The following is an 18,027-nucleotide window of genomic DNA, read 5'->3' on the forward strand; positions in this document are numbered from 1 at the left end:
ACGGTACTATATATTTTAGTCTAAGATTACAAAGCATAATAAATATACAATTGTATACTATTAAAAATTTAATAATTACCAAACAATTAAATTTGATATAAATAATATGCATGATGTGTGCACACACAAATTAAAGCTTTATGTACTCATTAGATTCTGATTAGTAAATTATTTTAGATATACATATTATTATATATGTATTATTTTGGTTTATATTTTATTTTATATGATTACAAAGTCATAAGACCTACATAGGGTCCGGACCCTCCCACCCACAATTATTTCAATACTTATTTAATGTATTTTTTAAAAAAATATTATGTGACTTATATATCACGTTAATATTTATATTTACAAAATTATAATATCGGTCACTTAAAATTGAATTTACTATTATATATTTTGATGATGACAATTGACAATAATTGTTACGTTTTCTAATAATAGACTTTTATCGATAAACGGTGGAACCATTGACGTCGGTGCTTGACAACCAGCAATAGTCTACCTACCATATTATATCGATAGTTAATGCAATAAATTAATAGTATACATAAATATAATAGTTAGGGCAGAGGACTTGTAGCATTTGCATATCTGTTTTGCACAGTCACAAAAATAGCAGAGTACGAAACAAATACGTTTCATGCTTTCACAAAGCTAGTTTTTCAATTTTATTTTGCATATAAATGCATATTTTGAGTCTTTTTTTTGATTTTAGGGCATATTTTATAATTTTATACTTTTTTAAACATATTTAATTTAAATCAATTTTTTCGACACCGACATTTTTATTTCAAACAATAGGTACAGTCAAAATGTTTGGATAAAAATTTAAAAAATGTTTGTCGTATAATATTATTGACTGACCGCGGGCTCACGTTTTTTCTAGAAGCGCTTTAAGATCGCCGACAAGTCAATAATATAATACATTTGATGTAATTAATTTTATCAATAGATAGATACTCGTTTACTATCTAACGTCATACACCATACGACATCACCACTACAGAGAACCCTATGCGGACTTTTATTCAAGTATGATTTTTAAAAAAAATGTTAGAAAAAATGTTTTAGTGCATATTATAGGATTTTAAGTGCATAAGTTCTCGCATATTTAGTGCTTTTGTGGAGCTACAAGTCATCTGCCCTAATAATAATAATGAATTACACAGTTAATAGTGCATAGTGCGTACTCAATATATGATATACCTATTACCTATCATGTTGGTTTATAAATTATGATTTTCTCCAAAAATTGAATGGTTGTGCTGAAAGTACGTTGCGCTTTTTATATTAATATTCGCGGTTTTGGTTACGTACTTAAATTATTTATTATTAAAATCAGTTTAAATAATTACTTATTTGTTATTAATACCAATTAATATTTGCTTTTTTCCCATACCACTGCATGATATGACAGTAGAGAACCAGAAAGTCGGTATTTGTGTAATTTGTATAGGAAATAGATAGAACATTCTATCACGAGCGTGTTTTTTTCACAAGCTACCTATACCAAATACGTGCTTATATGCTAAAAATATAAATCAACAAATATTATAACGTATCAGATAAGTACACATTATTTAATTCAAAAAATTACATATCATTTTATATAAGTAAATTAGGTTTAACGAGTAGGTATACAAATATACAATTATAAAATGTCAAACATTTTTATAGGTTTAGCCGGTTTAGGTTAGTTGGTGGATTGAAGGTATAATTTTTTTTAGAATATTAGTGTTATAGGATTAATACGGATTAATACGTATTAACTATAATTTATAAACAATTTTCTTAAGTATTTAACTGTTTGATTGGTTTGTATGTACCTATGTACCTATATATAATACATATAGTATAATATGTACCAATAATTTTAACTTTCAAATAACTACCTATATGGGAAAAAGTAAGTTGAAGCTGATTTTTCCTTAACGGGCCATCTGCACTTATAAAGTTCGATAAATATAAAAAAACTAAATGCCATATAGGTATATCGTTTATTCAATAATTTGTGCGTATAATATTATATGCATTGAAATCATTTATTTGACTTGGTAATTTGGGATTTTACTACCCATAGGTATTCACTTCACAATTCGTGTGTTTGAAAATGTGACTCTCATTTAATGTGGGTGTAGGGTAAATGCGGATCTTTCATCATTGATTAATGGTTATGTTATATTTTATTTCTACTGTATAGTAACTAAAAATCATTAGTTAATTTTTCAATACGTGTATCCTGCAAATGATAATAATGTCACGTAAGTACTTTTAAGGAAGTGGATAGGAATATTATTTATCATAGTTAAACCATATGATGTATAATAATATCTATTGTTGTACTAATTAGTACCTATAGTCTATACATTCGTATTTTGGATTAATTAATTGTAAATTTGATATATTAATATATACATTTGAAAGTAGAATAAATAATAATATATGGGCACATAATTTTTGATTTATATATCGACGGGTGTACCTACCCGAAACGTATAAGTAATATAAGTAAATATTTGGAAGGTGAAATGACTTGGCCCCATAACTCACAAGGTATTTATGTAGTTGATTACTTGAACCGAAAACGTGAATTGTATTAAAACTAAAAACACGTATTTTCCTTTCCAGAAATTGAAGTGTTTGAAGTAGAAAAATATTCGAACTATAGTGATATGACAAAAATGTGTATTAGGGTTGAGTCAGTAAGGACGAGCATATTTTGATCATTATCAAATATTTGCTTTATCAAAAAACATATTGTAAAAACATAATTTTTTTTCAAAATTCTATAGATACCTAGTTTATATAATAATATTAGTATGGTTTCTAAATTATTGTGTCGAGTGTCCGAGTCATGACTGTCATGAGTGTTGCTCAATTATTATAATATGGTACTACCTACTTACAAAAATAAAAATAATAAAATCACCGAAAAATGTTTGTATCCAAAAACTAAAATTTTTCATGAATTGGAAGGAAGAATGCTAGTCCATTTGGAACACTGGCTAAAAACGTACTTAAAAAAAAATATGTTTTATATCAATTCTTATTTTCAAAACGTGGCCCACATTCGTGAATCTACACATCTCACTATTATATTATTGAAATCCTGAAGTTAGGTCTGTGTTTTCTCAAAATGTCGATGGTCAAATTATATATATGTATAATTATTATTATGTTTGACTGTAACTATACCCTATGTAAGATCATTCAATGACACAATATTGAATATTATATAGGTAACTGTATGGCTTACTCTAGAATATTAGGTTTTGATAAAATATACTTAACCAGCGTTAAATTTGTTGGCATAATCTGGTGCGTATTAAAGTAATAGTCAAACATAATATAATGATAATACATGTCTACAATAAAATATCGTGTTTGTCGCCAAAAATTACAACCGTGACACTTTCTCGCATTCCACGGCCATAATATCTCACCCTATCGCCCCTTATCCAAACTCAAGCTGATAGTATGTGGCACTGACATTCCATTAAAATAATATAATATTAGCCGCGACTGCTAAGCCATCGAGTCTTAACGCTTTTCAATCAATCGCATCAATTATAAATTAATTTGTATAATAACAATAATTGTTGGTGATTTGGTGTTGTCGGCAACACTCTATCACATCTTACATGCAATTTACGGGGACAAATTAGTAAATATAAATATTGTAAATACTGACAATAGTCCTAAACACGGGTTGGTAATAATAATCGTACTGAAAAATACTATTATAATATGGCATAGAGGACTATAGTTTTCCGAAAAAAATGCACGTGTATAATTATATTTATATCATACATTCATACATAATTCATTATATAGTTAATTGATATTAAGTCCTAAGTCAATACCGTAGAGTACCAATGTACCATATGGTCTGAAATCTGAATAGATATAATCAACTTAAAAATGTTTTGAAAATTGCATCGTGCATATTATTATAATAATCTACAGAATGATTCACCAAACATAATGAGTGTATTAATTTAACAATGATGTGGGTGTGTTTTTTTTGTATATGTGTACACGATTTATAATGAAAATAATTATGAAAATAATAGAAATTCTTAGATATCTTTGCCAGTATGAAAATGAATCTAGTTGACACTTTTTGACGTAAAAATTTACAACTCCCAATACTTTTAAAAATCATTGAGAAAAAAAATAATTAGAAAAAAACAGTAATTTTTACGCAAAACTAGTTTTTGACAAATCGATTTTCTTATTTTGTTGTAATTCAAAAACGAATAACTGTACCTATATTAATACTAGAATTTTCTATCGGTACATGGTATAATTTTCAAAATATTTTGACTTTTATTTTAGCTGTTTATAGACATTTTAACATATATATACTTTTTTTAGTTTTATTTCTGTAAATATTAATAATTTCGATCAACCGAACATTTGAAAATGTAGTACAAGGTTTTTCATAAGTTGTTATTGTAGCTTTTTAAAAATATTATAAAGATACAAAGTCACGATATTTTGAAATACTTTATATTATACTAGCTGATCCCGTCCACTTTGTTGCCCGTTAAATATACCAACTCTATGTGACTCAAACTTTGTTCAATTCATTTTTTAATATTCGGTGTATGGTGTTCAAAATGTATCTTGAATTTTCTGCCTGGAATAAAAATTCTGATACGCAGCAGGTTAGGTATATTATTAGGTAGGTTAGCGGTAGATCGTGGACCCCGTGCTGTTTGTACGTAACTGTATGATTTAACTCTAAAGTATCAAAGTTATACCAAATTTGTCGTTTTTACTTAATTCCACCTAATATAATCAATTAATACAAAATCGTAACCTAACCAAACCGTACTAAAATCCGATTAATAAAAAAACCAAATTTAACCCTTTTTAAATTAGCCTATCTTCTTCCCAGAGGTATATTCTATACACAAACATTCATTTATATATCTTACTAATGTAGACTTTACAATAATATAGCTTATACATCAGAATAACATATAGGCTATAATTTAAATTTATACTAAATAGTTATAATAATTGTTTGAATGTTATTTATTTTCTGCCAGCGACTATTTCTTACTAAAAAAGGTATAGGTATACAACTTACACATTAGTTTAAATTAAAATTAAAATTAGAAAATGCACACAATATATCTTTATAAATTGTAGCCTATGTGTTATTCTGATGTATAAGGTATATTATTGTAAAGTTTCATTAAAATCCATTCAGTAGTTTTTACGTGAAAGAGTAACAAACATACTTACAAACTTTCGCGTTTATAATATTGGTAGAATCTTAAAACTTAAGCTATAGAAATTGAAAGATGTATGAATGTTTAGCAGGTACCTCCTATAAGATAATTTAAAATGTTTGTGTTTGCGTCTAAATTATTTAAATGCTTATAATTTATAAATAAATAATTTGTAATTGCAGCGAGGACAACCTATCAGAAACTGCATTGTTTTTTAAACAACATTTTACCATACGTAAATTATTGAAAAAAATAAAATAAAACTATAGAACTTAAAATATCTAAAAAGACCCAACATTATCATGTCTAGAAAATGCAAATATATAGGTGAATATTTTATGGAAATTTAAATGCTCAGTGGTTATTCATTTTTGAATTAATATTCCAGTATTTTTATTCTTATTAAGGTCAAAACGTTTTTTTACTTATAACAAAATACTTAGGTGGCTAGGTATATCTATTATATTATTGAATATCAAAACCCATATCAATATCAATAAATGACGACTGACGAGATATTAGTAATACATATTATATAATATTTATTGATATTAAAATTGTCTCCCTTTTTATTTTTTTGCCACAAAGTTTGATATTATCATATTGATATAGATACTTCAATTAAAAAATGTTAATATCGGTTTTGGTACACACTACTACCTATGCATATTTTCAGAAACTGGCAACTATATGGGTTATCTGACAAAACTTACGGAAAATCAATTAGAAAAATGCCTGCACGACATGTCCGTAATAATAATAATAGTATATTATTTAAAGATTAATGCCTTGGCGAATAATAAGCCGACATGCCCCACCACATTGAGCTGCTGGCAAGCCGGTCAAAATAAAACTAGTCGAGGTAAACCAAAATCAGAATCATTCCGGTTGTGACTTGTGAGTATTCCAGAGATAGATCAGTTTCTCCCCGTTCATTGTCGAGTGTGCAGTAAACGGTAATATTCTATTGAGTTTATACTCTCAATTGTTTTTTTTTATAAATTTGTATTCGACTTTTTACAGCATTGTTGTAATAATAGTTACATATTCATCTAACGGACTTATTCAACAAATATAGTATACTAATTAACTGAATATACTAATTTAGCTATTACGGATCACTGCGCATCAATCATCAGTAAGAAACATAATATTTTGATATTAATACAATTATTTATTTACCTATCATAATATGTTTTTGTGCTGTATCCACAGGATAAAATGTTTCTTACCGATTTTTCGTAAGGTTCTCGTTGTCATGGTTACTTATTAACAAAAACATATTTATCATTCATAGATTTTCCTTGTTGAGGAAAAAATATATCAAAACCATGCTATGGTTTTAACATGTTTTTTTTTGTTATGAGGATGCAGTGCACCATTTGGTTTCTCTCTCTGACCCACGCGCAACATAGTAGATTTACTAAGCATAATAGCATGGTTTGTTACTTTTAATATTAGAGTAAATAATTCACCGATTACTAATTAACTTTAAGTTAAGAACATTATCTGTGTCGCTAGTCGTTATATTGTCATTTTTACTATGTTTAAATTTGTATGAAATGTATAAACATTTTTAAATTGTAATATTTCACCCGGTCATAACTATATAAAAATTAAAATACCAAAAAATATATTTACGCTGACTATAGCCAACGTAGGAACACAGTTAATGTTATTAACTTAAAGTTTGACAATATGTAGTTGAATTCACCCTAATACTAAAAGTAACAACATAGGGTTGGTTCTGCTAAACGTAAATTAGAAACCTATGTTGCACGTGGGTTGGATAGAGAAAACAAATAGTGCACTTATATCCTTCTGAACGTATTAAATTGTATTAAATTGTTGAGCGTCAACGATGTTATATTTTTTTATGACAATAAAATCGGTCGTATGACAACCCTTAAATCACGCGAATTACATACTGTATCTACGTAATATTATTTACTATATTTTAACCGGACAAAAATACGAATTAAATAAACCTAATTTATGTTATAAATGTTTCAGCATCATATATAATGGTAACAGTTGTTCCAAATTTATTTTACGCTTGATAAAAAGTACAAATTTACCATACGTGTAGGCGAATACTATCATAAACTCAAAAATTAAACTTAATTTAATGCCTATAAGGAATTTTAGTAATTTTGCATCAAAACGTATATCGTTACTGTATTAGTTAATAATAAACGTCTTAACTGTAAGAGTTATACTAAACGCATGATAAATAAACACAGAAGGAACCTACTATATAATATATAATATATATATCAAATGTAATTAACTTATATAAAATATACTTCAGTGTAATAATGTTTTATTCAAAGCCAATATTCATTACTTGAGGTGTAATAACTAATAACTCATAAGTGATGAAAAAAAACTATTCCAAATATTATATTTTATGTTACAGATATGCTGAAACTATTCTTCGTCACCGGTGAGTACCATTTTCTTAAAATATATCTAGTTATTGTTTTTACAAAATTATAACAAAATCTTGGTAAAATTTGTGATTCGTCACTCAATGCGTCTACAATGTTTTGTTATAGGAACACCGTTTTCTTTTTAATATATTTAATAAATTGGGTTTTTCTTCCTCTGGCATGTCCACAGCTATTTTGACGGCAGTGGTGAAGTCCGAGGATGGATTTGATGGAGTCGACTGGATCTGTCCATCAATCAATCAATGGGGAAACTGTAGTTTCCCGCCTAATATTCCACAATTATTAAGAATGATGGAGGGTGACAGCAATACTAACAGATATTCTGACATATACTACTGCCCGTCAGTATATTAATGAATAATAATAAGATTAATGGTATAATAATATAATGTAATATATTCAAAGATGGGTAAGTTATTGAAATTGTTTAACTTGAGTAAGTGAAGTTATAAGTTAGTTATTGTTGTCGCATGTAGCCGGTAGAGATCACTCGAGCTAGCTGAAGATCACACGTAACATCAGTACCAAATGTTTAAATGCATGTACACTACGTCACTAGGTATCTTAAAGCTTACCTAGACCACGGTCGTGACCGGGTAACTTTGTTGAACATAATGTAAATATCTAGCGACGATGGTAAATGTTTTCGATAAGTTGTAATAGTTTTACCGCATAAGTGCGTTTATAAAAAATCGAGTGAAAATAATTTTTAAATTATGTTTCAACACGTACGTTAATGCTTTGCAGTGTCAGAGCGATTACCTATTATAGTATTATATTATATTATAATATTTTACATTTGTAGGTACTTATGTAATTATCATATTATTTAATGCGTCTATCTTATTGTTAATCCGTCATTTTGTGTTTCTGATTGGTCAAACGCAGATACAATATCGCGAAACGGCACTCCATGTGTATACATACGTTCTATCTAAGCTGTTCTGAGCATTTGACGACTGGAGATAGAACTTCCTTCTCGGCGAATTTGCCAAAACTTGACGAGCCGTCTTTCTGCGCCACTGACCGGGCTTACAAGAAAGGTTTGTTAACACATTAAAATATAATATACCTAATAGAAAAAATACTAGAAAACATTAATCTGTTATATATTTTAATACAGATATTTGCAAACTATATAGGTTAACTATTCCCTAACCTAACCTACAGTTATAAAATACAATATGATATCACTATGTGGTAGATTTTCGTTGTACCTATGTATAATAAACATATAATATGTTAGACATTATTGTATAATATTATTATGTCCGATGTTTATTAATATTCATACTTGCGTAATTTCGTTTAACGTGTGTGCCTACTTTATATTTTCAATAACTACCTATATACTATATAGGAACCTAGTTCTTTGGTCTGTATATGTTTAGTCGCATACAAATGCACAGTGACCTCCCCCCCCCCAACACACTCTTCCAAGTATAATGTATTAATACTATATTATTATAGTTTTACTGATCACGGATGGAATATAAGTATTATAACCTATAGATACCTACCCAATTAGTTGGTTAAGTAAAATACAAACTAAACTAATTCATTAGGTAGTCATTAATCATCATACTGCAACAGTTCGATCGAATAATTCTACCGTTAGTCCAATACGTATAATATAGATACAACGTATACACTTTTCATAAAAATAGTTTATCGATGGTATTTTTATAATGTTTCCGTTGTAGGAACATACGATACGATAAAAAAAATATTGCGAATCGTTATAGTAGCCCATCTTACGTAATATTACCATGTAAAGACTTCTCAATTAAATTTCATTATCGTTGTCAGAATTCATAGAACACATGGCTTGTATAAAAGTACTGGTACAATCCAATGATCAAAATATAGAAGTACCGTTCAAGCAGTTGCAGCAGTATCTGGAACAGGACATGTTGAAATACGATCGGATGAAACTGGAGGAGCTGAAAAGTGATACGATAGACGGCATTGGAATCCTGCATGATAGGTTTGACCAAATGAAATGCCAGTGAGTTTAAGTTTATTTTATTTTTTTTTTTTTTTTTAGTTTAGTGTATATAATAATAATATTATATTACAATTTATAATAGATCTTGCTGGTTCCATCCTTTTTCCTTCGCTGTGTCTTAGATCTCATAATATAGTCATATTGATCATATTGCGTGTAAGGCTTAATTAAGGTATTAGATTTTATGAATAGAATCACTGTAGAATTATGTAGAATTTAAATTGTCAAGTCTTGAAATACTTTATATTCTGCATTAGTCAAGTCTATTCTTGAGTATGATTCTGTGATATGGAATCCTCACTCAATGCCCAATGGTATACTGCCAATAAAATATGAAATGTGTCCAGAGGGCAGAGTTCTAAATTTCTCAGTTTAGACGGGTTTAAGTTAAATATCTTGCATCCTCTTCATGACTATGACCCGGTGCTTCAAAACTTGAATATTCTATCAGGCTATCTCTGGCCGATCGCCGTCTTGATTGTGACTTAATCGCGGTAAGACTGATTCTCCTTCTTCCTTTCAACACGTTGACTTTAGAGTTCCTGTGCGTCCTACCCGTAACATTGCTCTCTTTCGCTATACCATCATGTACTTATGTACTCGTCTAAGTACTGCAGATTACCTACCAGACTAATTACTTTGTTACTCGCTGTATGAAACCAATGTATGTTATCCAAACTACACTTTTTTTATTTGGTTTCCTATATACCTATTCTATATATTAGCAAAATTTAAATGCCAAATACTGTAATATGTTTTAACTCGGCTTCCACCCACCATGTAAACCACAGCGTGTTTTCTTCGCGCAATCGATGTTTTTATATAACGTATTCTATTGATTGATCGCAATTTGTATACAGATATCTCAAACAGTATATGCAGTTACAGTACACGCAAATACGTTCAGTATGCGGATCGAAGACAGAAAAGTTTTTCCGCCAACTGTCAAGCAACACATGGCCCATGTCATTGATACCGGTCAGTATACCTATAATTATTAATAATTATTATTTAAATCAATTAGGTACATCCGAATTCATTGTTTTTAAACCATATATAGGTACAGTAGATACCTAACCTATACATACAACTAAATGCCATAGGTGAAAAATGGGATTTAGCCCTTCCCACTAAAAAAATTAGCAGCATCAATATTCTAAACAGTCTGTTCGACTTTTATGTTCTATATAAAATATGTGTATTCACGATTGCAAATTATGTAATAAGCCATAATATTATATAATATACTAGCTACCATGAATATTATTATATACATTTTTTTTTTATCTTTTAATCTTCTTTGGTATATTTTGTTAGGTATAGCTCGACCAATATATACGATGAACATTAATGCTTTAACGTCCGGTATGAGGAGTACCCGAGTACATTTATGATATTTATATAGAATACGGGTTTTTACACTAATCGGCAGGCGAACAGCAGTCGACCAAACGGTTGTTGTAGTTAGATGCGAGATGTTACGTTGCATCTACTGAGGGCAATATACCAACCTTTTCTTTTCGAGGCAAATTTGTTTTACTAGTTGTACAAATTCTCATAAAGAGTATAATAAATTAATATAATAATCCGATTGTTTTATGCTATTGCTATATTATATAAATACCAATCATTTCGCAATATATTATAGTTAGTAGGTATATAATAACAGTGTTAAGTCGTAACTATTATTATGGTTAGGATGTTTATGACCTTAGAAACTAATAAAAATGTCATGTAAATATATCCAACATAATATATCAAAATATGCTCTTATAAACAATTAAATATCACACAGTAAAATGCGTTATATAAATGCATTATTCATTATTCATTCAACATTTATTTTAAATTGTTAATAGACTATTATATTATTATAATATATTTTATTACATTTCCTTAGAAATCTAAAATTTAAGAAAACTGAAATAAAATTACGTACAATATACAAAAATAACTACAATATAAAAATATACGTTAAAAAAATGCGTTTAAAGCTAAGAGTGCCTAAAAATATTCAAAATTAACATAAGTACTCAACTACTTAAATGTCGTACGAAACGGATTTATAATTAATATTGTTCTGCATTGTGCACCAGTGCACGACTAAAAGAAAAATATGCAAAGTCCATAAACATCTTAACCCTAGTGATAACTATACTCTAAACTAACTTTTATTTGATTTCAGAAAAATTGTGAAAGCAATTTATTACACTACAAATCATGACGCGTTATTCAGTCATAATCAAATAAATCAAAAATATCGGCTCATCAACGGCGACTGCAAGCCACTGCTTTTTAAATTTATATAATTGCGTTATCGTTTATTAATTTACATTTACAATTTACGTTTATAAATTAACTCGAATTTTAATATACCTATTTTTTTTCCAATTTGTTTTTGATGCACTTAATAAAATAATATAATACACCTGCAAATATACTGACTAAGATTCATTAAGAGAATGTTGCAGAGGTGATCAGTGGAATATATTACTATAAGCATATCAAAATCTGAAACCACTTCGTCAACTCGTATCCGTCCCCTCCTCGTTTATTTTGTCTCCTGTCCGGTGTACTTTTTTTCTCCTTATTATCTTGTTTTTTTTTATAAGGGTAACTTGGTCCCACTGTTTTAATTAACTAATTTGGTTTTTGCTTATTTGTCTAAATTTTTTGTTCAAATTTTCTGGTGCCGTCTGTATGGCGAGAATGTTGCAAAGGTGACTTATGGTCACTGCATTGAACTACAATACTATTATATTGAACACTGCAGTAGTGTACCTATTTTGCCTATATAATACGCCGGGCAACACATTATGCTTGGGCGAAGTATGTAGAACAATTTATTTATATATACTCATCATCAGTATTAACAACGATGTTTTGCGTGTTGGTCGACTAGATCATTTCCTTATATTATATTTTTGCAATGTCCTGGTGTAAAGTAAACGTAAGTTTGTTTTCCTATTGTTTCGGAACTTACATTTACTTTTTAATCCAAATTTATTTCCACTGAAAATCTGATACCCGTGTGACGTAGACGCATATTTTCTTCCCGAGCGTGCAATTCATAAAATACTCAAACACAAACAACGACGCCGCATCCAGGTCGTAGAATAGATATTATAATAAAAATTAAACATTTTTTTAGTTATATACCTAATATCTATATACACAAATGACGACGCCACACCCAGATCATAGAATATAATAATATGTTTATATACTGTTATATTATATACTTATATAAATAATGCTATACATACTACACACAGGCGTCCCGAAAAAATGAAAACAATTTTATTGTTGGTATTAATATTTTAGGTATAGTTACATTATACTATTTCCAACGCTACCCCTCCACCGGGCTCTACCACAAAGGCTCAAAGTCCGGTGTAAAGTTCTAAGAGGTGATTTAGTGAAATTGAATAATAAAATATGTAAACATAACGATGATATCTGCTTGTGAACTAATCGTGAATTAAAGCGATGACGTAATTTAATTAACATTGAATTATTTTTATAAAGCCGGGAAAGTAGCTCTGCTGTAAATCAGGGTTTTCAGTGTAACTTCTCAATGAGTAAGCTGCAATATGGATGCGTCGAATTCAATAATAAATTGTTCTACCTATACGTGAAATATTATTTGAAAGGGGATAGTTTCAACCTCTATTTCTAAGTGTGTGTTACAATAAATCATTGTCATTTAATTGCCAAAAACATGGTATATATTATTATACAATAATTATTATAATATATTATTTGTAACTCGCTTACAACTCAGAATCGACGACTGGCGAATCTTATATTATAGTAATCGCTTGTTAATAGAGTAATATAATATGGAGGTACATGCCTGTATCTATGTATGAGTTCATTTTACAATAAGCCGAGTTTTACACTAGTATACATATTATATAACTTATGATTAGTAGGTACCTCTATGGTAATTTAATTACTTACCAAAAAAAAATATTAATTCCCCAAGTTTGTTTTCATATTATTTTGGGGCTTTAATTTACTTTTTTTGTAGGTATTAAAATACATATTTATTGCCACGGACAATCTTTTAACCCGGTGACGTAGAACCAATTATACGTTTACTCCGGTCTCCCAACAGCACAATGTATAAGATACGCGATCCCGAACAACCCAAAAGCCGTCTTCCGGTCTTCGTTTCACCACGCCAAGTTTAATACGTACCTGGTTTACCTATAGTATAGTAACTTATTAACCTAGGTATACGCCGGGTAAGTACAGTGTTAGGAACAGATAACAAAAAATCATCTAGATAAAGATAAAGATAACAACACTAAATTTTATCTTAGGGCCGATTTCACCAACACAGTTAATCACAGTTAAAGCTAACCGGAGTTTTAATCGGCCGAATTTGGCTGGTTAAATATCTGTTATCAGCCGATTAAGCGTTAACCGTGATTAACTGTGTTGGTGAAATCGGGCCTTAGATACAGATGAAAGATAAACAAATCAAATTCATCAAACAAAAAGATAAAAGATAAAAATATTTTATCTAGATATTTATCTAAATATTTAAATAACAGATAATTTTAGAAATTATAATTAGAACAACTAATTTAAAGAAATACATATACCGTCATGTAAGTACACAAAATAATACACACACAAGAAAACCCATGGCTATAATGGCCGTTCTTGCCGGGATGGTGGTGGGGTCACCGGCCACTTTTCGTATCACGTACTATTATTATTATTATTAATTAACAACATTGAAAAGATATTTACGAGTATTGTGTATTTGTGTATACGAAACAATGTTTATTATTATTATAAGTCATGTGCAATTAAAATTGGTTTAGAGATTGTTTATAGTCCATAGATTTATAATATAAAACATAAAACCCGAAATATATAAATAGCATATTCTCATGTATTGCTCGTCAGACTTATCAATTGTCATTAATTTCAGACGTATTGCAAATACGGAAAGAATAGACGGCTGGTTTATCTTTATTTCTCAAAGAATAATATTATATTCTATGGAATTTTGTTTGGAACGGCGGTGGTTATGACTTTCCATCTGTTCTATTATTAGTATTTTAATTATAGTTTAAAAATATTTATGAAATTCTGGGAATTTGACATATTGCGACAGTCATATACTAATATAGGCTAATTACATAAATGAATTAGTATATTATATTATATATTATTAACCGAGTACAGAATATTAATTACTAATAAGTAATAAGTACTAAATAGGAATAATTTATAGTCTTTTCGGAATAACGTCATATATTTTTAGCCCTGGATGCTATTTTACGTACAAGTTGTGCCTCAGATAATGAGAATAAAAATAAAACATTTTCGAACAAATCTAGCTAATTTTCTCCAAAAATTTTATCTTGTAAATTTATCTAGATAAGTTAATTTTTTATCTAAAATAAATACCTAGATAACTTATATTTATTTATCTAGATAAGATAAAAGATAAAAAAATAATTATCTGGATAATTTATCTAGATAAGTCCTCACACTGCGGGTAACACCTTAGGTTTGCGCGGAGTATTTAAAACAATTTATATTTTACATACATTATACACCTCGTAACCTCATATTTAATTGTATTTACACCTATTTGAGCGTAGTTTATCTAAATATAGGTATTCAATATTTTACAATTACCTATTTAGGTATTTTACTATAATTATTATTTTTGATTATAATATAGCCAATATAAGTATATTATAATAATACACTCTAATATAAATTGTCAGCTATCAAAACTCTCAGTTTAATAACGTACTGATATCTGGACGTTTTAAAAACGGATTATGGTTTTCAGCTGCTAATCGATAGATTAACCCGTGAGACATAAAATAGGAGTTAATCGTAAATATTAATTTTTTTTACGTTTTATCGAAAAACAATATCATACATTATATTTAACAATGAATCGTTACATATTTTACATTTATTTATAATTAAACATTCTTAGTTCAATAGTCTATAGTTCATACAACCATACATATGTGAATGTATCCAGAGCCACCTAACCTAACCTACTAACCGGTTTTATGGGACCCCGGGCCAAACATATTTCGGGGGCCCTATAATACTAAATTATAATATATACATTTTTAACACATAATGTATTATTATTTATTAAAATATATTTTACTTTATTAGTAAAAACTGCTAAAAAGTGAATTTTTGTTTAAATCTCTGTTACTTTATTGTTTATTATAATTTCAAAATATACGGTCAACAAAATACTTTCCTATTAATTAAAACGTTAAGATATTAATTATTCATACATAAATATGTTTTATAGTTAAAAATTAAATGTAATTCATTAAACAAAAACTAAAATAATTGTCATAAAAAACAATATAATATGTATTGTTATAAATTTGTCAATTATTAAATACTCTTTAATGGTTTCTTCCTAGCTTTTTCTAAATGAAAATGAAACATTATTGCGTCCAAGTATTCCAAAATACAAATCGTACCATTTTGTAGCCTAAAATTATATATTAAAACGTTATTAGAAAAAAATGTATTATCATATGCCATAAACGCTTTACCTTTTGCAAATGATAACCTTTCTTCTATATTTAATTTTCTATATTTAGTTTTCATCTTATGTGGCCGATTGCAGTTTTTTTGGGCTTTGAAGTTAAGCTCGAAGTTTGTTGGTTTATTTATCAATTCGGTGTATAAAATTATCCACAACTAAAAGTTGGCCATCACGCTCAGAATTTATTATGATTTATGTATTATAAACCACTTATTACTAACTTACTATCAACTGACAAATGCCAATATCATAATATTATAGTTTTATCAACATTTTGATTGTAGATTGTAATATTCTAGATTTCCACATAAAAATTATTTTTATATTTTATAAAATTACGTTTTTCGGCAGTGGCGTATTTAGAGGGGGGGGAGAGGTGACGGGGGCAATTGCCTCGGGGCGCCAAATTCTGAGTCCTCAAAGGAGCGCCGTCGCTAGAGGTTATAACAAAAAAAAATTATTTTTTTTTTTATTTTATTGGATTTGTTGAGAAATTATATCAGTGATAACTGATAAATGATAACCTGTATCTTTCTTATAATATCTTTTATATTTCTATACATCTTTATATAGAAATGTGAAAATGAAAACCTTTGAGGCCTATGTTCTCGGAAACTACTGAACCGATCGTTATGATTTTTTTTTTTAAATTGAAGAGCTCATTGCGGAGAAGGTTTATGGCATTTGATCGATTCTCTAACTTAATAAACAAAGGAGTTATCAATTAGTAAATAAGTAGAGTAGTATTTAATTTAATTTTTTTAATTTTTTAATTTTTTTAATTTCTTTTAATTCTAAGATTGTATTATAACCTCTAATCACGTCTTCCATCATTTTTTACTCATTTTGATTTAATTTGCTGATTTTTTTGTCGTTGTTTATTCAATAGATATATTCTGACCTGCGTAGCCATTTATCAATGAAAAAGAAATTAATTTAGGTCGTTCATAGAATAGAATAAAACGTCAACGTTTACTCAGATTAAAATAACAATGGCTCGCCAGATAACTGCAATATTAATAGCGTGTTAATAAAACATTCGTAATTACGTACGCACTTCGAGGAGTCTGCAATCCACCTCAAGTGGATCCTCGGGTAATTATATTATATTATTCAAGATGTTTGATGAAAATGTTTAAGTTTTAAACAATGAACATCATACACCGAATATTAAATAAACGAATTGAACAAAGTTTGAATCCTATAGAGTTGGTACAAATTTTAACGAGCAACAAAGTGAACGGGATCAGCTACAATATATATACAATTAATGCATTTTTAAGTCCTTGAACTTATACACATATGACATAAGTTATAATATTGGCTATTTCCAATTATTTCACCTGAGGTAACTTTTGCCCGGGCAACGCCGGGAGGGACAGCTAGTATTTCTATATAATATATAATGTATTTTATTATATTGTCATAAAAAAAGGCTAAAATCTAAAATTATAATTTGTTTTATTTGATTATAAAGGTTGAATATTTTTACGCATAAATGTAGTGGTAAGTAATGGTAAAATAAAAGTGTTCTCAAAATTAGTGGAAGCATAAATGCAATAATAGGGAAAATTTTACATTTTAGGTTATCACTTTTACAGGCCGTGAAACCGATTGAAAAAAATTTCGGTTTCGGTTTCAGTTTTGTACACCGGTTTTTATTTTTTTCGATTTTGGTTTAAATTTTTCAACACCGGTATGTACCTAGGGCGCCAAAATCGTAAATACGCCACTCGGTGAATTGAAACTTTTTCCATT

The 18,027-nt window shown here is 28.6% G+C and overlaps 1 protein-coding gene across 1 annotated transcript; it reads left to right on the forward strand.

The window, feature by feature from the left end:
• The first annotated feature begins 6,079 nt into the window (after window positions 1-6,079).
• LOC132941692 (uncharacterized) lies at window positions 6,080-12,142 on the forward strand. Its single transcript, XM_061009842.1, has 8 exons — window positions 6,080-6,205; window positions 6,273-6,387; window positions 7,669-7,695; window positions 7,872-8,043; window positions 8,591-8,745; window positions 9,512-9,710; window positions 10,571-10,688; window positions 11,896-12,142. Exons 3-8 carry the CDS (start codon window positions 7,671-7,673, stop codon window positions 11,932-11,934), a joined length of 708 nt encoding a protein of 235 aa, XP_060865825.1. The 5' UTR covers window positions 6,080-6,205; window positions 6,273-6,387; window positions 7,669-7,670; the 3' UTR covers window positions 11,935-12,142.
• Window positions 12,143-18,027: the final 5,885 nt, after the last annotated feature.

This window comes from Metopolophium dirhodum, chromosome 3, assembly GCF_019925205.1.
Source record: "Metopolophium dirhodum isolate CAU chromosome 3, ASM1992520v1, whole genome shotgun sequence".
NCBI lineage: Eukaryota > Metazoa > Arthropoda > Insecta > Hemiptera > Aphididae > Metopolophium > Metopolophium dirhodum.